The 21,104-nt window shown below is 39.3% G+C and overlaps 2 protein-coding genes across 5 annotated transcripts; one reads left to right on the top strand and one right to left on the bottom strand.

Annotated features, from left to right (window-relative positions):
- Positions 1–6: 6 nt before the first annotated feature.
- Positions 7–10,723, top strand: LOC111867213 (alpha-(1,3)-fucosyltransferase 10). Of its 4 annotated transcripts, none has more exons than XM_023856846.2 (8): positions 7–325; positions 2,739–2,963; positions 5,547–5,616; positions 5,739–5,866; positions 6,198–6,420; positions 7,107–7,290; positions 7,832–8,006; positions 9,151–10,723. In XM_023856846.2, exons 2-8 carry the CDS (start codon positions 2,871–2,873, stop codon positions 9,655–9,657), a joined length of 1,380 nt encoding a protein of 459 aa, XP_023712614.1. In that variant the 5' UTR covers positions 7–325; positions 2,739–2,870; the 3' UTR covers positions 9,658–10,723. The 4 variants fall into 4 exon arrangements, with proteins under 4 accessions (XP_023712614.1, XP_023712617.1, XP_023712615.1 ...); XM_023856849.2 differs by having other exon boundaries at positions 2,627–2,963; positions 5,781–5,866; XM_023856847.2 differs by having other exon boundaries at positions 2,627–2,963; positions 7,131–7,290.
- Positions 10,724–13,055: 2,332 nt separating this feature from the next.
- Positions 13,056–20,779, bottom strand: LOC111867208. The gene is made up of 2 exons (XM_023856837.2): positions 20,604–20,779; positions 13,056–15,290 (listed from the first exon to the last, which is right to left on the bottom strand). The coding sequence occupies exons 1-2, from the start codon at positions 20,640–20,642 to the stop codon at positions 13,218–13,220; spliced, it is 2,112 nt and encodes a 703-aa protein (XP_023712605.1). The 5' UTR covers positions 20,643–20,779; the 3' UTR covers positions 13,056–13,217.
- Positions 20,780–21,104: the final 325 nt, after the last annotated feature.

The following is a 21,104-nucleotide window of genomic DNA, read 5'->3' as shown; positions in this document are numbered from 1 at the left end:
AGGGCTAAAGACAGGACTGGACTGAAACGTCGCGAAACCACAGTATCACTTCATTGAACCGAAGTAATTTTATGTGCTCTTCAGTTAAACTGTGGTGAAGGTGGTGAATAACCTCTCCAGCTGGTATACCAGTGGATGCTCGTAGCTTTCTTATGCGGTGTGGCTAGTCACTATATTTAATTCGTGGAAATCGAAATTCGATGTGTATTGCCAATAAAGCCATGTGCAGTATATAATCTGAACGATCTGAACGGGGACAGTGTGCTATTTTTGGATAAGCAAGAAGTTGAGGTTACGTTAACCTTGTTTTGAGCTATCATAAATGGTAACTTATCTCGAAATATGTGTATTTTCAAGTATTACTTTATTTAAAGTGTATCAGTAGGTTATTTTACATTCGGTTTTGAACTGTTAAATAAGATATCTGCTAATGACTGATATGACGGATTTTGTTGTTGTCTTAGCCTTCGGCTGTTGTAGGAATAGTTGAGGCAGTTCTCGCGCAGTGAATTGTGTTTGCTGTGATATTTGTTTTAAGCTGTCATCATTTAAATGCAGGGAATATTTATTTCAGCTGACAGTAACCCTTGTCTTGTGTGCTATGTTGAAACAGTAAAGTTGCAGTATAATAGCGATAGGAAACCTGTTTGCAGTATGCATTATTGCGTGTATAAAAGTTTTAATTGTAGAATAAATGTGAGTACTTCGAGTAGTCTGTGTTATTCTGAACTTCCTAACTTAGAGAAATTCACACTGAAGATTAAATTACTAACTGGAAATACTCTAGTTTATTCTCCATGGAATTCAACAATATCTGGGAATAGAATTATACTTTAATTTGTTTCATTTTGGTCAGTCACACTAACAGTTACAATTACAAAAGACAAGTCCGTCCAATGTGACTATTTCAGTTTTCTCACTTGATGGTTCACTAGCCTTACATGTTTCGATCCATTTGGATCATCTTTAGAGGCACCAGACATTTTTTAGTGGTGCCTCTGCAGATGATCCAAATGGATCGAAACATGTAAGGCTAGTGAATCATCAAGTGAGAAAACTGAAATAGTCACATTGGACCGACTTGTCTTTTGTAATTGTAGAATTATACTCTTTAGCCTTCAAGACATATAATGAAGTTAGGTACCCAAACTCCATGTAGTGAAAATTCAGTGAAGATAACAGTTGTTCTCACTGAATTTATGACTGGCTTTGGGCCGGATGACTGAGATTCAGTTTGCAGAAGAGCTATAGAAAAGTTTCTTTGCCACCACATCAAGACTTACTCTAAAGCCCATCCGGCCTCATATTCATTGTATTATGGGGGATCTTTCCCTGTAATTAAAGTCAGGAACAGCAGTTAGATCACTCATCTCTCTTATGTGCCCAAGTATAGAGTGTGTATAGCTTTATGGCCACACCACTATATGTCTTCAAAGTGTAATGGCTAAGTACAATTGCAACTTCGCTTTTACCTTTGTATGTGTATTTCTGTAGAACCTGATTTTCGAATTTGTGTAAAAATAAGATCTTAATGCCATGTATTCTCACTACTGACAGCATCATTAAATAACAAACATGAACTTAAGTGAGAATATTAAAAGAATGAAACCTAATTATTCTAAATGTTTCCATATACAATATAGTCTTGGCAATCTGGCCACTCACTAGTCCGACATGTCCAGTAATCTGACATCAGGCGCCCGACAGGCATCTGCGACCTTGTGTAGGTTTCTACAGGCAGCAGAAGCTGACTTGACAAACTGATTTATTTAGACCCTCACTAGTAGAAACTTGACAAAGATGAAACACTTATTAATTTGGCTGCAGTGTATGGTGTTGGACGTGCTACAATATATGATATCAGGGAAAATAGAGAAATTTGTTCTGACTTTTTCCAGTAATCCATCGTTCTCAATAATCCGGAAGTACCTTGGTCCAATATATGTCAGATTACCAAGATTGTACTGTATATAGAAAGGCTAGCATGAATTATAAATTCATGTTTGTACAATTTAGTGTTTTTTGTGTGTCACATGAACTTTGTTAAAAAACAGTGTAACTTGTAACAGAACAATTGTTTATAGAAAGTTTTTAGCTGGGTTTATGATCTGTCTCCATACTACTTTTCAAGGATTGTTATTTACTGGTATCAAACAGGGAACTAAATAAATGCAGCATGATATTTTATATAGTACAAAAGCTAACCTCAACAAAGTTTTCTATATATATATTAGATTTTATTGCTTAAAGTGCTTACTATTAAAAGGCCATCATGCCATCATTGGTAAGGAATTAAAAAATAAAAAGATTAAACGGCCTCAGATTTGATTTTATATATTGTAGCTTTCATGAAAATCTGTTAATTTTGTTCAGAAGTTACTAGGGTAGGATGATTGGACAGACATACATGCACACAAATGGTACCACAATTCAAATATTCATGTATAAATCTTTGGATGCTAGTAGTAGTAGTAGTAGTAGTAGTAGTAGTAGCAGCAGCAGCAATTCTGCCAGTAGATGGATCTGATGGATCTGCCAGAAGTATTCTCACAGTTATAAACTGTCATCATTTTCATGAAAGAAATGTATATTTAGATCTTGAAACCTGTATTTTGTATTTTTTCAGTATTGAATGTTAGGATTGGATTGTGAGCACATGAAGCAGAGCCCCAAGGAAGAAGCTTTCATAACGGTTGGTGAAGAGACGCTCGTAATCTGTGTAATGGATTATCTTGTAGGTTCCTGATATTCATTATCAGTAGTTGCTACAGTCATGTGACAGCAGATGTATTTCCTGCTGACCAGATCAGCGCCACCGCTGTATTTGTATCTGTGATATAAGGAACGTGGGATATAGTGTGCTTGATACTATGGGATGCTTATTGCAAATGAGACTGCAAACTCTGCTGTGGTGCACTGGCAGTGTGATAGTAGTGGTGCTTCTCGTACAGCTTCTTATTCAGGTACATTTCTTTGGAATTTGGTTCTTTAACTCCATACTGTGATATGTCAGAAACACTATCTGATCCTGCTCTGAACAACTTGATGATTCTGTAACATGATAGAAGACCATGTTTGAGAGAGGTTCAGGCCTTCCTGACTTCTCATGATTTTTCTCAGTTTCTCTTGGTAAATATAGAGATAGTACCTTAAAATGGACCACACCCACTTCTGCATACAGTTATACTCTCTTTCAATCCTGTTCAATGTATTCAGATGAAAAAATATAATTTAAAGAGTAAGAAACAAATGTAATGGAAATTATTTCTTATATCATTTATACATGAAGTGACAGGAGTTTGGAGAAAATTGCATAATGAGGAGCTTCATAACTTGTACTCTTCTCCAAGTAGAATGATCAAGTCAAGGAGGATGTGGGCAGGGCATGTAGCATGAATTGGGGACACAAGGAATGCGTATAGGATATTGGTGGGAAAGCCAGAAGGAAAGAGACCACAGGGAAGACCAAGCCATAGATGGGTGGACAATATTAGAATGGATCTTAGAGAGACAGGATGGGATGGTATGGATTGGATGGGTCTGGCTCAGAATAGGGACCGGTGGAGGGGTCTTGTGAACACAGTAATGAACCTTTGGGTTCCATAAAATGCTGGGAAATTCTTGAGTAGCTGCAGAATTTGCGACTCCTCCAGAAGGGCTCGGCTCCATGAGTAAGTAAGTAAGTAAGTACTGTATATCATATATACATTTTGTATGGATAATCCAAGCAGACTGTAAAGAAACATTCCACATGCTGGAGATGGAATATTGATAAAAGGAAATTTTGATAACACAGGGAAGCATACAATTTTACAATTAGATGTGCTGGTATTGTAGGAGTAAGTAAGAGCCTACAGTTTGTATCTATTTTGAACCAGTTCACCACAGTCATTTCCTCAAGATTCATTTTAATGTTCTTCCATTTGTGCCTTGGTATTCAGGTATCCTCTTTCAAGAGGGTCCTGACATTGAAGGAACACAGCTATCCAAAGTTCTTAACAAACTTAAATTAACATTAAAGAATTATTCACATAACTAACTCTGGTAAACCCAAGGTTCAGCTCTGCTAATACTAAAACCTGTCATTGGTTATGAACCTTGGCCACTTCCATTTACTTGTACTTCCGCCCTCACAATTTTCTTTCCTAAGATCAACATTAATAAAATCTCCCCAAGTCGCCGGTAGTGGAACCTGAAAGTTTCTAAAGCCCGCCTTTGAACATTAGTCATCCAGAGCCAGTTTCGTGCACTCTCCATCCTCATAACCTGTTTTCCAAACATCCGTATTAATACTGCACAATGCAAAGAAACAGAATTTCCTGCCCATGTAAGACGATCATTTAACACAGTTTTCTGGAATTGCCGTCCCCACCAAATCGTTCCAGAGGGACTACAGGGTCCTTAAGTGGAACGAAGTATTCTAATTCTGTATCGTAACTTGCTGTTGCATTGTGTGTCACACTCAAAAGACAGTAAATGTAATACCAACAGAAATGCTATAATTATACAGAGTGATTCAGAAAGATGGACACAATTTCAATTGACTATATTTCCTGAACTGTATATTGCATTTGAATTCTGTAAAGTACATTTGAAAGAGGATGTTACAAAGTTTCTAGTACTACCGCTAGTGCCCTCCATCACTGCGTCCCGGGCCGATCGCGTGTATCGGAGGAGAACATGGAGTGCATTCGAGTGAACTTTGAGCGCAGCCCAATGAAGTCAACCCGTAGTGCTAGTAGAGAACTTGGACTATCGCAAACAACTGTGTGGCGTGTACCACCTCTTCCCACAAATTTGAATGACCTAAGAAACTGTATCACAGCTGCGGTGAACTCAGTGACGCAAGATATTTGTCATCGAGTGTAGGATGAATTCAGCTACCGTCTAGATGTTATCCATGCAGCCGGAGGGGGGGGCACATTGAACATCTATAAACTTCCATGTATGTATAATCAAGTGTAATTTACAGAATTCAAATGCAACATAATTCAGGAAATATAGCCAATTGAAATTGTGTCCATCTTTCTAAATCACCCTGTAATTTATAGTAATTGGATCACACTGCTGTATTATTATTACTGACTTTCTGGACATTATTCATCTTCCTGTTTTTATTTAAAATAATTGTTTCAGAGACTGGACACTGTATCCATTCTCAGGTAAAATGCCTATTTATTTGGACCCAACCACTAAAGCAAGTCCCTATCACTGAACAACAGAAGCAACCAAGACAGGATATGCAAACCAAATATAACAGAAACCATCTGGAGGAGTTCTGTTGTGTTTGGTATATCTATATCTTGTCTTGGTTCTGGTGTCAGGAGGTAGGGATTAGCTCCATGGATTGGCCCATCTGAGCAGGCTGCAGACGGCATCCACCTGCTCACACTGGTTCCTTGCTCGCAGATTTTTATACCCTGAAAATGGAGGTGATATGATCCTCCGAAACAGGTTTACACAATATGTACATGGCGCCACATCCCAGAAGAATGCTTTCTTCATATCTTTTTGGATATTTCTCAATTACCATAATTCTTTTCCAGATCTACAGTGAAGATGTATATCCACATGAATTCTTCCATCATGAGTACAGTGACAATGAGAGCATTCAAGGTTTGTACGATTAAAATACTTAGGGATATTCATGAAATTATTTACTGTGTAGCCAGTATTTTAAGAAGACTTTTATTGCACCATTTGAAAGAGCACAAGATGTGTTGTGTTTTATCTTGTAGATGTGCAAGACCCTATAGTTTTATGGTGGACACCGTTCACAGGTCAAAAAGGGGCAATCAAACACTGTGGGGCTGTGAAGTGCTTCTTTACAGAAGACCGAAGATACAGGAGCCATAATTTAACAAAAGTGAGTTTAAAATGATTTATTATGATTTAGTTTGTGATGTTCAAGAAGTTTATTGTCAATCACTCATCCACCTTCAGTGTGTATATTATAATTCATCTCTTGATTATTATTTTGATAGCATTGGTGTTAGATTTATGTTGGCCGTCATTGTCCAGGTTTCAGTAATATATAAGAATTTTGGAATTGCTGTTCATGTATTTTAAGGAATGTTATTTATTACACTTAGAATTTTTAAAATGATTTCAGGCATCTGCTGTTCCAGCAGCATGAAAGCATGCAAGTATTGCATACTAATTTAATTGTTTTCAAAGGATGTATGTTATTTTTGTAGGCTTTAATGTTCTACGGAAGCCAGTTTGACCTGATAGATCTTCCACTTCCGCGGGATGGCCTGCATCATGACTGGGCTCTGTTACATGAGGAATCACCCAAGAACACTCCAGCACTCTCTCACTTAGAGGCACTGGAGATGTTCAATGTAACAGCCACGTTTAGCCGTTTCAGTCACTTCCCACTCACACTCCAGTACCTGAAGAGTGCAGATGTTCTAACCGGTAATTACACCAATGGTCTTTCAAAGTTCTGGGCTCATTTCATCTATTTGCTTGAAACAATTCAGCTTTGATTAAACTGAATTAAAACATGGTACAGATGTTGAATTCTAAAAGTGTTCAGATGCGTTTTTTACTGAGCCGTGTAAGTCTAATGAATGATGGAAGAAAATTCTACTCTTCCTTTGTATCTGTATCTTTATTTTAATTTCATAGATCCTCTTTGGCTACCAAAGTCATCGTCACTTCGGTGAAATTCTACTCCACCTCACAAGGGGGGTCTTCCATTTGTTTAGACCTATGTGTTTCTCTCCGTGTTATTTGTTGCAGCAGGTTGTTTTTATGTTCGTTAGCCCGTTGTTCTGTTACGTCTGCAATATGTCCCTTGTTTATGCGTTGTTCCATCTAGCAATGTGTGGTGTTGTCTTCACTAGTCAAGAAAATTTTAATGAATTTTATTTTATTTAAATGCACTACAATGTGTGATTTTACCACATATTAATGCAGTGTAGCAGTTTTGATATATATTAAGACACCTGAAGATGGCCATCTAAGGCTGAAACATGTTGTGTTAAAGTATAAAGGACAGAAAAAGGAACAATTTGTTGCATTATTGACGGACCGTGTTATACATAGCCAGATATTCTCTCAAATATTTTGTTCTCACGCTTCCATAATAAATGTTCCAGATCTTAAATATTTTGTTCCTGTAGAAAGGAAAAATGAGCTGCTTTCAGAACTGGCACCTGTGCTCTACGTCCATTCTGACTGCAGCACTCCCCTGGAAAGGGATGCATATGCAACAGAGCTGATGAAATACATTCCTGTTGACTCATATGGGAAGTGTGTACAGAATAGGCATCTCCCAGAACAGTAAGATTGACTTGATCTGGATATATCTATAATATGATGATTAATTATCTGCTTTTGCTTCTATGATATTTTGGTATATATTAATTCCTTTCTTGACACAATGGATACATTATTGTAAACAGCTGTGGGAACATCCCCAATCCCACACAGCGATGTTGTGCGAAAGAGCGTAAGCAGATCCATTTGTGCCATAAGAAACTTAAGAAGTACAAATACTGTGTTACTGGACATTGTCCATCATCCTGTTTATGTTACAAACCAACGTTTCGGAGACTGGAGTCTGTCTCCATCTTCAGTTGAAACCTACTCAGTTGATCCCAATCAATAGAGCTAGTCCCTGTCTTCAGTCCGGAGTTAGGGAATAGCTCTAACAATTGGGCCCAACTTTTGCTGTAACTCATGTGAAACACGATGCAGAAATGCAAATAGTCATGATGTAGGCATGAAAGGGGAAGTTATGTTGATTTTAATGCTGATACGCTACATAACTAAAGCGGGAGTAAAGCTGATATAATGCACACATCTTATTTTGCACTTTCAGTCTAGCGGACCCAATGGAGAGCATGGATTCTGATGAATTCTTTCACTTTGTGGCACGTTATAAATTTACGCTGTCATTTGAAAATGCTGTGTGTGATGACTACATCACTGAAAAGCTCTGGAGGCCCCTGGTGGTAGGATCTGTCCCTATTTATATGGGATCTCCTTCTGTTAGGGTATGTATCATTTGTACTCTACCATAATATGTGAACTGTATGTAAATATTAGGCATCATATATGTGACTATTTAAACTGCTAATTATGTACTTTACTGAATTAAAAAATTTTCATGGGAGACCTTGCTATCATTGCTATGAACTATGTATGCTGTAAAAATATCAGGAGCACCCCACAAGAAGAATTCAGGCCCAAATATCCACTGGCAAAGTAACAGTTATTCTCTTCTTTGAACGCCAAAGATATCCTGAATTGTGACAGGCTATATACGAAGGGGGACCCAAAAATAACCGGAAACGACCTGTTGCACACGCATGCTTTGTAGTTACGAGTTGTGCTGCTAGGTGGTGTTAGCTGGGGGTCTCCCGCGACTGTTAGTGAGCTGGCGTCAGTCTGAGTTAAGTGGTTTGTCTGTGGTGCTCTGTTGTGTGCGTTCCTGTTTCAACCCTTTGGCGATTAGTGAGATGGCCGACCAGAAGGAACAAAGAGTGTGTGTGAAATTTTGCTTTCTGTTAGGGAAAACTGCACTTCACTCTTCAAGTCGCGGCAAACTTTCACGCGGTTTTCTCTTTGGTCATCTCCGAGCAAGCGAGGAACAAATTTTGCAGACACCCGTCTCATGTGCAAACCTTCGGTTAAAATTCGCTGGACCGTGCTCCATGAGATGTTCGTTTCCTCAGAAAGTTGGTCAATGGTCTTTCGACGATCTTCATCAATTTCACGCACACTCTTTGTTCCTTCTGGTCGGCCATCTCACTAATCGCCAAAGGGTTGAAACAGGAACGCACACAACAGAGCACCACAGACAAACCACTTAACTCAGACTGACGCCAACTCACTAACAGTCGCGGGAGACCCCCAGCTAACACCACCTAGCAGCACAACTCGTAACTACAAAGCATGCGCGCTCAACAGGTCGTTTCCGGTCATTTTTGGGTCCCCCCTCGTATGGCTGATTTTATCAGCATACTGGTAGAAAAATATCCAGCATTTGATGACTAGATGGAATGCATTTCTCATTGCTTACAATAGGTTTGTGTGGCTGGGTCAAATGGATTTTGTATAATTATTCACAGGCTAGTTTATATTGAGTTTCTTTTATACAGTATGCATGTGTGATGTTAATGTTGTCTTATATTTCAGGACTGGCTGCCTAATAACAACTCTGCAATTTTAGCAATGGACTTCAGATCACCAAAAGAATTAGCACAATATTTGCATGTTCACAACAGTAATATTACTAAATATAAATCTTTCTTGAAACATAAACTTGGAGCGAAAGGTGAAAAAGTCACTAACAAAAGACTCACCAGTGCTCTTGAAACACGTAAATGGGGAATTGATAATGATTTTGAGAAAGGAAATTTTATTGAACATTTTGAATGTTTTTTATGTGAGCATGAGCATAAGAAATTGAATGGTCAGAGAACCAGATTGTCAAGTATCAGTGAAGCCCATTATGACTGCCCAATTCCAGTTTCTCCACTCACAAATACAGTAAACAGAGAAAATTGGTGGGTTGATCAGTGGCATATGGGTAAGTGTGAAGCCAGAGTACTGAGACATTTTGTTGAAATAGGTAACACAGAATATAAATACCATGAATTGTATGACAAAGTAAATAATATGTTCTTGAATAAGGCATGTTGATATAAACTCAATTATGGTTTGAAGAAATAACCATAAAGTTGTTACAGATGCAAATAATCTCATGTTTGTGATATCAGAAACAAAATAAATGTTATTTTGGGGTGGGGGGGGCTTCTGGGTTAAGACACAATGTTCTCTGCTAGATGATTACCAGCATTTTGGATGGATCTGCTGTCTCAGCTTTCAGGTCATTTTCTAAAGATCAGTATCATAACACAGAAGACCACAATCTAAATCTGTCTTGAAAACCTCTCAAAAAAGGTTTCTCTGGCCAGCAGTCGTATAATATAACCATAAATTCTGTACCTTCAGGTGTAACTCACAGTCATGTGCGTTTTCAGTAGTAGACTGAGGTACCCTTCCAAATGGCAGTTGAAACTGATATTTTGCATCTTAAATTCCTGAAAGAGTTGATAGGAGTTGAGGTTTGTGATACAAAATTAAACTCATTCTAAAAATTTCATCATAACAGTTACTAGAAAAGGATCTGAATTGGAGTTATGGCTATTAATCTATGAAGTAGGAAGTTACGTACACGCAACTAAAATGAAACCCAGTCTCAGCACATTTTTATATTAATTTTATAATGTATAATTTATTCTTTGGAGTACTATGCATAACGCTGCCAAACTAGTAAATAAGTGCATATGCAATTGAAAGTAGTGCTAGTTCCCCACTTAGACAGTTGAAATTATTTCTGCTGTACAGATTTTGTTACCATGTGTTAATGTAATTTATGTATATAATTGTTTTTAAATTAGCTCCATGAAAAGTTAACAATATTTTTAATATTAGTACCCATTGTAAGTAAATATTACCTTGCATTAGAGCACTTCAGTGAGCTGTTCATGTTTCCTTGTTCAAATGTAGGAGAAAAGTTAATTAGGGACAGGAGAACAAAGTCTTGAATTTTTATATATAGTACTTTAATGCCCATTTTATCTGTGATTGTCTTGTGACTGACAAGTTTTATATTCAGTGCCGGTTGCACGCTTATGAATACTCTGAAACGCTGATGTATGTATGTATGTATTGAAAATTCAGTGGAAAATCTGTTCATTCATTATACAAGCATTCATATTTTTTTCTCGTTTCCTCCCTTATCCCACTTTGTTTTCCATTAACTTCTGTTTGCCCATCCTTCTTGTCGTCCCTCTCACCCCTCCTTTCTCCCTCTCCTCTACTTTGCAGCTTAGGTAAGTACCATTCAAAACGTGCCTTGATATGCTGTTTTGTTCACTTTGATTCATTATATTTTTATATGGACTAAAATATATTAAATGTAATGTTAAATAGATCATGTTTGTATTTATCTGTGTATGACAGAAGCAGCGAGAGTATGATAACACAGTGCATTGGTAGATCACTGCAAGCAGTGCTAATTCTGCCTGTATATGTATCCGCTAACAGTAATCTTTGTTGTTAATGTTGTATTTTAGCATCCTGTTGCACTGATTTGTATCCATAATGTGTATATATTTACCGTCTTTTAGTGCATACAATTTCACTTGTCACTTCACACTACATGTTTCGGCATCATTCTGCCATCCTCAGGTGTATCAATCACGTTAAACCATTGCACTGCCTGCCGTCAAGTGTCCATTTATAAAATGTGTGTTCGTCATCGTTCAATAATAAAATTTATATATTAAAACTTATTAAGATCTATCACCTTACATGTCATATATCAAACTCGTGTGTAACGCCATTCATCCACTATGGGAGTCGTTCTTATGTTTTAATTGTCTATATACTGTGTTTTTCTTATGTGGCTGTGTGCATTGCATTGCTGGACGTATGTGTCTGTTGTTAGCTGTCATTTTCATGAAAAATGTTATGGTAACACTCATGGATGCCACCAGGATTTTGTTCTAAAGGGGGCAGCTAGTGCTAGAATTATTTGGAGGTGGGGCAGAAAATTTGGTTACAAATTTCCATTTCAGTGAAATCTTTACAGATCACCCTACAGTTATGTGTTACTGTACTGAAACATAGATTGGGGCAGAAACTGTTTTGAAGACCCATTAATATTAATATATGGTATAGTTCCTTCTCATTTGTTCTGTCATACATGCAGTATGCAGGGTGTTAAAAAAATAATGTTACAGGCGCTAAAGGTTCAGCCACACAGAGCACTACGCTGTGTACACCCTGCGACACAGCTAACATAGGGAACATAGCATACGGAAGTCTGTGTGGCCAGTCGCATTGGCAGTAAAGGAAGATATTTTTCTGTTCGTATAGCGAACATAGCAAACGTAGCGTGTGTCACGTACGTAGTGCTCTGTGTGGCCAAACCTTAAGGGTGCTGCCTGCCATGCACAATCCCCTGACCATCGTCTTTTGTATTTCTGGCTGTAGGGATACATACAGATTTTGGTGTGTTAAGCTCCAGTGTGTTACAAGTTAATGGAATGCAATAGTCAGTATAGCGCCTGGCTACAGGCTGGACAGCCAAGGGTCTAGGGTTCAAGTCCTGGTAGAGGAAAGATATTTCTCTTCTCTACATCATCCAGACTCCTATCCAATGGGTACCAGGGACCCTTTCCCCAGAAACAAAGTGACCAGTGCGTGGAACTGACCACCTCCAGCTAGCTCCAAGGCCAAGAATTTGTGAATCTATATATTCACTCTGGGGCATATGGTAGTGTGGTTGGTTGAGGCACCATGCTATAAGCCAGAAAGTTGCAGGTTTGATTCCTGATGAGGTCACTAGATTTTTCAACTGACATAATCCTTCCAGTCGCACTACAGCCCTGGCATTAATACAGCCTCAAACAGAAATGAATACGAGGAATCTTCCTGGGGGTAAAGGGTGGCCAGCATGTAAGGCTAACAACCTCACCACCATCTTTGCATTGATTGTCTCTAAAATGTGAGAGCCTTGACATTTCAAAACCCAATAGGCCTCCATGGCCTGTTAGAGGGATAGCTTTACCTCATATATCCACACCCCCATAAATCTTCGTAACGTAGTGCTTAATTAGTTACGAACAGGGGCAACTTACCTAAATGGATGGAATGAATCCAATTTCATTCTTCCCACAAACCTTCCTTTTTTATTTCTTGCCCTCTCACTCCTCTACTCCTGTTGGCTTTCAGTGCTCGGCTGAACCACCTTGTTTTTCATCATTCCATATGTCTTTCCTTTAAATTTTAATTCTAATACCCTTCTTCATTTTCTTGTTCTGTCCATTCTTTTTGATTATCAAACCATTACAGTCAGTTTTAGCTCTGTTAACAGATTTTGAATGCCATCACTTTTTCTGATAATTTAATTGGTAATTCTGCCTCTGATTCTTTTCCCCTAAATTCTTCTAAAAAATTTCAAGTCCATTACAAACTAAAGGAATATTCAGAAAATTACTGGATCGCATCTAGGAGTAGTCTGTTCTGAATTCATGGAAGAAAAGTTATTATTTCTGTTTGTGATACATTTTGATTTACAAATTTAATACAAAGAACACTGGACATAAAACATTTTCTCACAATAAACCAACTCGTAATTTCCCATCCAGACCTAAATTGTTACAATCTGTCACACACTGATAATCATTCATTCAAAACTGCATCAGACCATAACCATAATCTGTCTGAACAGTGGGGTAAGGTGTCATGTAATATTGACCATAACTATTGTACCATGGCCAGTATGTTATTGGGACTAGCCCATAATCAAAATCCCCACCATGATAATCATACTGGCGTGAGTTGTATCGAGTCCATAATTTCCCATCAGCATTATCATTGAAGATATATCCTAGCTCTTGTGGGCTTTGTTCATACTGTTGTATTTTTGAGCCCCCTCGATTGCTATTTCCACTTTCTGTCAGGTAGGTTCCTCCTGGTGTGTGCTTTGCTGTGATCCCATTTTGAGCCCCCCCTAAAGCATTATCCGCACCTGTAAGACTAACTGCATCTGGTATCTGATTACTGTTCCCAGCATCCAGTGTAGCTCTGCCCCCATTCAGAAGGTCTATAAGAAGCCCCCTTGCATAAAGAGTGGCAGACCGTTCACCATTACTCAGTACTGACGGATAGTCAGCCACAGACATGCCTGTATTATAAAGAAAATTATTGCTCATACTTAGTTTAGTTCTTCCACCTAGATTATCAGGGGATGTAGTATCATGTCTTGACACTTCCACCGTATCACTGGTCTTGCTACTTCCTACAGTATTGTCACTGTTTATAGTGTCAAAATGCTTTGCATTGTTTGCATTTTCTTTACTGTCATTTCCCATGCCTTCCGGAAGTGAAGTGCTTTCATTATTCTCTTCCATTTTGTAGTTTGTTTCTGATGTTTTAGTTTCCAAACTTTCTGAGCCAGAGAATTTTTCGTCAGTACTTGGCAGCAAATTTCTCCATTCGGAAGAATCTCTCTTGTTGTGCATTTTGTTGTGCTTGTCTCGCTTCAGATGTATGTTTTTTTTAAATATTGAGAACTTATTATTCTGGTCGGTTTCAAAGTCTTCGTCCCACTGATTGCCGTGACCATGTGGCAAAGGACCCTGTGAAGATTCGCCAAACGTCAAAGGTCCATGATCATCTGCTACCCCACCTGTATACCATCCACTTCCATGATATCCATTTATTCCATGATGTCCATTTGTTTGATAATTATCCCCAAGATGTTTATGATATCCAGCCATTCCATGGTATTGACTCGCCCCATGATAGCTATCTGTTTCACCTATATGCATATCTTTATGTATTCCAAAATTATGATCGTTAGCAATCTCTTGATATCCTCCTATTGTACCTCCATATCCAGAAGATGAACTTCCATGGATATGTGGAATGTTCTTATGTATCTCCATTACTGGAACTCCTGTCACCTCTCCATTGTGGCCTGGTATGACTCTCTGAGGAAGCCCTGGTTTCCCTAGTCCAGCCATTCCATGGACATTATGCAGGTCATGAAGTGCTGATATCCAGCCTGCATGATGTTCAGGAAGTCCTTTGCTATATTGTTCTGGTGTGCCTGGCCTATAGTTTGCCCCCAGCCCCACTCCAATTCCATGAGCTCCTACACCTGGATAATGCCACAGCTTGGTAGCAGGATGGCTGCTTGTATCGATCCCAGCAATATTATACCTTAGCTGTGGCTCATAATTTCCATTTGTCTGATCAAGAGGCATGCCATATTTTTGTCTCACTGGGAATGCTTCAAGAGCAGGAGCTATATTACTAATTTGATTCCTCTCAGGGTGTCCATAAAATGTAAGTCTGTTTGGTGGATTGAGTTCATTATCATCGGAAGCTTTTCTCATTCTGTGCAGGGGTGATATGGTGTGATGACTACCAAGAAGCCCTCCATGAAACCCACTTCCATAGGTGTCGCCTAGACCATGACCATGAATTAGCTCTAAACCTCTATGACCTCCAAGTCCATGATGTGCAGTGACTAGATCCCCAAAGCCATGATGGAGTCCTGGCAACCCATAACCATAGTGGGGTAACAGTCTTCCAGGCCCTCCGATTCCATATGGAGGTACTGATCGAACACCACGAGTTGACTCAGGTTCCTCTTGGGTGTCTGGAAGACTGACTGCTTTCTGGGCTGCTTGGGGAATGTCATCACATCTTCCATGCTGCATTGTCAGCAGGGCCCATATCAGGAAGCATGATTTCTGGCAGAACAGTAAGGTATGTAACTTAGAACAAAGAGATTGTGCCCGTCTCCTTATTTAACAATGTTTTATTCATTGTGACAGGTGTAGATAATAAGATATTAAAATGAATCTCGGTGAAACAGGATTCAAATCTGGGAATGAATACAAATGGCTCAACATAAGATCAAATGGTGGAATTTTGTGTAGAAGTTTCGGGTTTCATAGTAACAAGAGATATCTTTAAAGATGTCATCTTCTGGGATGTGGCACCGTGTAGATCTTGTTTTGGAGGAATGTATCGCCTCAGTTTCATTGGAGAGAAATCTGCAAGAGAGGAACCAGCGTGAGCAGGTGGCTTTCTGCAGCCTCTGAAACATTGGCTCTCACACAAGATCTACAGGATGCCACATACCAGAAGATGGCATTCTTCTTCATAGTCAACCACCATGTAAACCTCAAATCTTACAAGAGCTATCTTAAACTGCTGAAAAAATCTTATACTTTAGATTCGTGGAGTTGGTTGATGACTCATTCAGTCAGACTGTCTATTTTAGTGTTAATGCCTTTCACCTTCAGATATAACATAGGCCATCTGACAGTGACTAACCAATAAGAGAAGAGTTTCTTGTTTTCTTGAATCTCTTCCGATGATTTGGTGTATCACATTGGCTGTCTTTAAGGTGAATATGAGGTGGATTGATATATATTTAACAAAGATTGGTTTTATGTCTTTTCTCCAAACGTTTTAACCACGTGGCCCCTTCCCAGTGGCTCGCACCACCCTCCAAACTGCCATTTTTACTTACATTGTGAGACATATATCTCCTTCCATCTCATATTTACCCTGACAGTGGTGACTGCAATGTACGTTAACACTTTGATACCACTGCAACATGTGACATAGCTAAGTTTGAGAAGCAGAAGTTGCACGTATGTAAAATACAGGGTGTCCCAGGAGGAATGTGCCAAACTTCGGGAGGGTGTTCCTTATGTTAAAGTATGCCGATATAACCCAAAACACCTATGTCCAAAGTTGAACGGTTACGGAGATAATGGCCCGAGAAAAGTGTGGTCTTCTAGCGAGTCCACGGATTATACCTATCAGCTGAGAGGAATTATCTCTGTTTGTCCTTGACTGCCGTGATTCATCCTATCCGTGCTTATGGAGTTGGCTTTATCAGAACGCGCAGTCAGCACGTTACGTCATCGCTTACCATTCATGTGTCATGTACAGTGCTTGGAACTCTTAACGACAACTTTGAGATGGCATGCGAGTTTTTTGTACTTCAATTTTATGGCTTCATGTCACTCACAAGTTAGTTTGATGTTACGTACATTATTAACGTTACAGAATCCACATATTCCTGCCAGTTTTAATATCTATTTTGTAATCAACAAGTGTGTAACCCCGGTCAAAGTTTGACACTTCTCTGGCCATTATCTCCGTAACCGTTCAACTTTGGACATAGGTGTTTTGGGTTATATCGGCATACTTTAACATAAGGAACACCCTCCCGAAGTTTGGCACATTCCTCCTGGGACACCCTGTATATCTTAACTTCCTCTATTGAAGTGTTGAATAAGATAAGTTTATCTCATGTTTAGCCTTATTCAGGCCACACAATAGCTCAAGTGGTTAGTTGCTGGCTTCCTACCGTGGCAGCCTGGGTCTCGTCAAGTGGGATTTGTGGTGGACAAAGTGGCACTGGGGCAGGTTTTCTCCGAGGACTTCGGTTTCCCCTGCCAATCTTCATTCCACCAACTGCTCCACAATCACCCTCACCTATCATCTAGGGCTGGCACAATAGGCCAGAAGTGGCCGCAGTACAAGGGACTTAGTCCCACCCCACTAGCAATAAAAAAAATAACCTTATTCAACTTATGCATCAATTATGTTATCTGATTTGAATTGGATATGGGAGAGGTAGTTGTGAACTATTTGATGTTTCATCACAGTATTTGTTTGGAGGGTTTGTTATAAAAATTATAAGAAGTACATGATCAAATTGGCTGGGTTGAAACCAAATTATGTAGTAGATTAGTTTATTGGCAGCGCTCAAGACTTGTATTTAGGAGATGCTTGGTTTGAATCCCAGCCAGGATACTGGCTATCCTGGATGAGGTCTTTCATAGTTTTTGTTAGGTCCTCTGGGCAATTTCCAAAAATAGTACCTGGATTGGGCCATGACACCTTTCCAGTTTGTCATGCTGCCATTTTACACTATATAACCTTGATACAGCATTGTAAAATAAGCATAAAAAATGGGAAAAAGTAACTGTATAATCAGGTACAGAAACCACTTTGTCACAGTGTTCAGTCATATTTTTTCAAGATAGCAACAGTGGTAACAACACGAACATTTCACTGAAGTGTGAATAATCTTAGCCTTAGATTCATACATTACAAATTGAGCTACGTCAACCAGAAAGAGACATGAAGAAGATGGTGTTGATGCCGAATGATGAACACTTGCAGAAAATATGCTATAACACAGACATAGATGCAGATAAAGAACATAAAGATCTGGACCCTTATCACTGTACCAAAACTGGAAGCTGTTTTCAGTGTATTGATTAAAGGAATTCAAATATTGCTCCACACTGAGGACTTCTAGAGTTCAGATTCCATACTTGAATGTTCAGACCATTGCAGATGTTATGGCTAGTTATTAGAGAGGGTGCGTTTCCCCATACACTTAGACCTGTAGTGGTCCATTGTGCTTCCCTCTGTGATTCCTACCAGCCTCTATACCCTACCGGTACTGGTGCTTACCATCAGTCCCGCCCAGCCAGCGAGACCGGCTCTGCTGGCTAAGAAGTATCTATAATGCTTCCCCCCTCTACCTCTGCTGTTGGGCGGCAAACATCCGCAATTTTGCTCAGTGACCTCCTTTGGAGGCATGAGGTTCTTTTACATGCCGTAAAGCTACGACACAGGACCCACGGCTTAAAGTCCCTCCCAGAGGACTTGTTCCCTGAATTTTTCCGCCCTTAAAAATTCGACGACCTCCGCCAGGTATTTGAACCCGCGTACTACGAGTCATGAGGTGGGAACGTTACCTCTAGACTACGGAGGCCGCTAGATGTTACGGCTACTAAACAATGCAAATAAGTCTTAAATTACCACACCTGAATAACAATACCAAAGGCAATCCAGGACTGGGCTTCTATGTATCATGGCAATAAAACTGGGGAAAATTTACTACAGATATTCATTTTCATCTGTTGCTGAGTCAGTGATTCCATTCAAAAGGAGTTATGGTCCAAGAAGTTCATGCCCCTTTACTTTACAAAATGTGGTCTGGTCTGGTCTGGTGCTTGAAGGATGCTCTTACACATTTTATTATGAAATTTGATATATGCAAAAGTAAATATAAGAATGAAGGTACAGTACTGTTATGATGTACAAATATGTCATACTGGAATTGTATGATGTGATAGAATATTGTAGAAACCTGGTAGCATTTTATAATCGTTCTAAAATATAAAATCTGTTGAAGCAGCATTTGTTTCTTGTGGCTTGTTATGTGGAAACAGGAAAGAGCTACCAGCCATAATAAAAAAAAATTCAAAATGAAAAAGGGAGAAATTCAGTATGCAGTGAAAGTCACAGATGTGAAATGGCAAGGCATCAAAATAGTAACTACACTGACAACAGCATTTAGCCCAAGAGATGTGTGACACATGTCACATGGAAGGCAAAACGTGAAGTAAGATGTGTCTTACACAATTGTAATCAATGAGTAATGCCACAAAGAAAACACAGAAGCCATCTTTGATGCAAGTAACGAGGTTCTAGAAGTGAACACAGAGAAAACCAAGCATAAGCTGATGTCATAACACTAGAATGCAGGGCAAAATCATAGCATAAAACACTAATAAATTCTTTGAAGATATGGGAAAGTTCAGATATTTGAAAATGACAGTAACAAAACAAAATTTGATGCATGGAGAAATTAAGAACATATTAAATTCAGGTAATGCTTACTACCATTTAGTTCAAACCCTCTTTTCTTCTCACCTGCCATCCAAAAATATAAAAATTAAAATTTACAAAATTATAATTTTACCTATAGTTTTGTATGGGTGTGAAACTTGTCCTATGAAATTAAGAGAAGAAATAGACTGAAGGTCTTTGAGGACAGGGTGCTGAGGAGGATATTTGGACCTATGAGGGATGAAATAATAGGAGGCTGGAAAAAATGTGTGGCTTCAAGATTTGTACACTCTGTCAAATATAATTAAAATGATAAAGTCGAAGGCAATGAGATGAGCAGGGCATATAGCATGCATGGGGATAAGAGGTACGGATGTAGGTTTTTTCGGGAAAACCAGAAAGAAGGAGATCACTAGGAAGACCTAAACATAGATGGGAGAATAATGTTAAGATAGGATAAGGTGGTATGGACTGGATTGATCTAGCTCAGGACACAGACTAGTGGAGGCCCTTGTGGACGCTGTAATGAACCTCCGGGCTCCATAAGATTTTGAGGAGATCTTGAATAGCTGAACGACTGTTGGCTGCTAATTAAGGACTTTGCTTCAGGAGCCAGTTGAATGCGTTTAGAGTAGGGATTATAGTATCGAATTAACTTCATGTAGCAGAGTCAGCCATGAGAAACTAGAATTCGCTCAACTGCTCAAGAAATTCCCACCTCTGTGGGACCCAAAGTACACGTAATATTAACGTGTTTATAAGAGCTCACTACAGTTCTCTGCCCACAGCTACATAAATCTAATCCACACCCTCACATCCTGTTTCTTTAAGATCAGTTTTAATATCCTCCCATTACATTTGGAGACAGGTGGTAGCGTAGTTAGTTGAAGCACAACGCTATAGGCCGGAAGGTCTCGGTTTCGATTCACGATAAGGTCACTGGATTTTTCAGTTTACCTAATCCTTCCCGCCGGACTGTGGTCATGGGGTCTACTGGGCCTCTAACAGAAATGAGTACCAGTAATCTTCCTGGGGGTAAAGGGCGGCCGGCGCGTGAGGCTGACAACCTTTCCGTTGTCTGTGAGCCGATTGTCTAGAAAATGTGGGAGCCTCGACGTCTCAAAACCCTAAGGGCCTCCATGGCCTGTTATATGGATACCTTTACTGTTTACGTTACCCATCTACATGTTAAGCTCCTCCAAATGATTTCTTCCCTTCAGGATTTGCAAATAAAATAGTGTCTGTATTGAGTATGGTTGACTGTAAGGAATCAAAACGGAATTTACGTTAAATAGTTTGGGAAATGAGCTATCAGGATATACAGACTTTTTCCCCTTAAAAGAACGCATGAAATCACGGTAAGTTTATTAATACTGTATATTTTAACAACTTACTGTCCGAAGACGCATTCCACTGGGCGTTCCAGATGACATCAGATCGGCTTGCTCACTTCCCACCCAAAACGGTATCTCCTTGAATATCGCAAACTCAGAATTGAACACCACTGAAAATATTATCTGTCGCGTTGCCTAAGCACTGTCTGTTGCGGTGTGAAGTTGGTGTGACCTTGCGGTCAATACGCTAGCACCAGTCAAGCAGAAAGTGCGTTGCTAGCGTTAATACATACTGCAAGAGATCAATGTCAGAAAATTGATATTCTCTTATTATGCACATTTTTTCTCGAAATATCTGCCGCATAAATGATTGCACATTACCTTCAGATCTGTTAGGCATTTTATAATAGGGCCAACTGCCAACGGAAAATTTTATTTATTTAAATTGCCCCTTGTACCCAAAACACAGGACCGGGGGACCGGCACACGTGCAGGGGCACCGAGATGGCGCAATACGAAGATAGACACTCAAAAAAAGAAGAAAAAAAAAGAACTCCGTGA

Source organism: Cryptotermes secundus, unplaced genomic scaffold (assembly GCF_002891405.2).
Source record: "Cryptotermes secundus unplaced genomic scaffold, Csec_1.0 scaffold565, whole genome shotgun sequence".
Lineage (NCBI taxonomy): Eukaryota > Metazoa > Arthropoda > Insecta > Blattodea > Kalotermitidae > Cryptotermes > Cryptotermes secundus.
The sequence above is the reverse complement of the archived record's forward strand: the minus strand, read 5'-3'. Positions and strand labels throughout refer to the sequence as shown.

What these genes read in the sequence shown, in the direction of transcription:
- LOC111867208 (XM_023856837.2), bottom strand. Translation starts at nt 20,642, where the DNA reads ATGTCATCTGGAACGCCCAGTGGAATGCGTCTTCGGACA. An exon ending in GTGGAATGCGTCTTCGGACA is followed by an intron (nt 15,291 to 20,603) that starts GTAAGTTGTTAA and finishes CTGTTCTGCCAG; the next exon opens with AAATCATGCTTCCTGATATG.
- LOC111867213 (XM_023856846.2), top strand. Translation starts at nt 2,871, where the DNA reads ATGGGATGCTTATTGCAAATGAGACTGCAAACTCTGCTGTGGTGCACT. An exon ending in TCGTACAGCTTCTTATTCAG is followed by an intron (nt 2,964 to 5,546) that starts GTACATTTCTTT and finishes ATTCTTTTCCAG; the next exon opens with ATCTACAGTGAAGATGTATA. An exon ending in GAGTGCAGATGTTCTAACCG is followed by an intron (nt 6,421 to 7,106) that starts GTAATTACACCA and finishes TAAATGTTCCAG; the next exon opens with ATCTTAAATATTTTGTTCCT.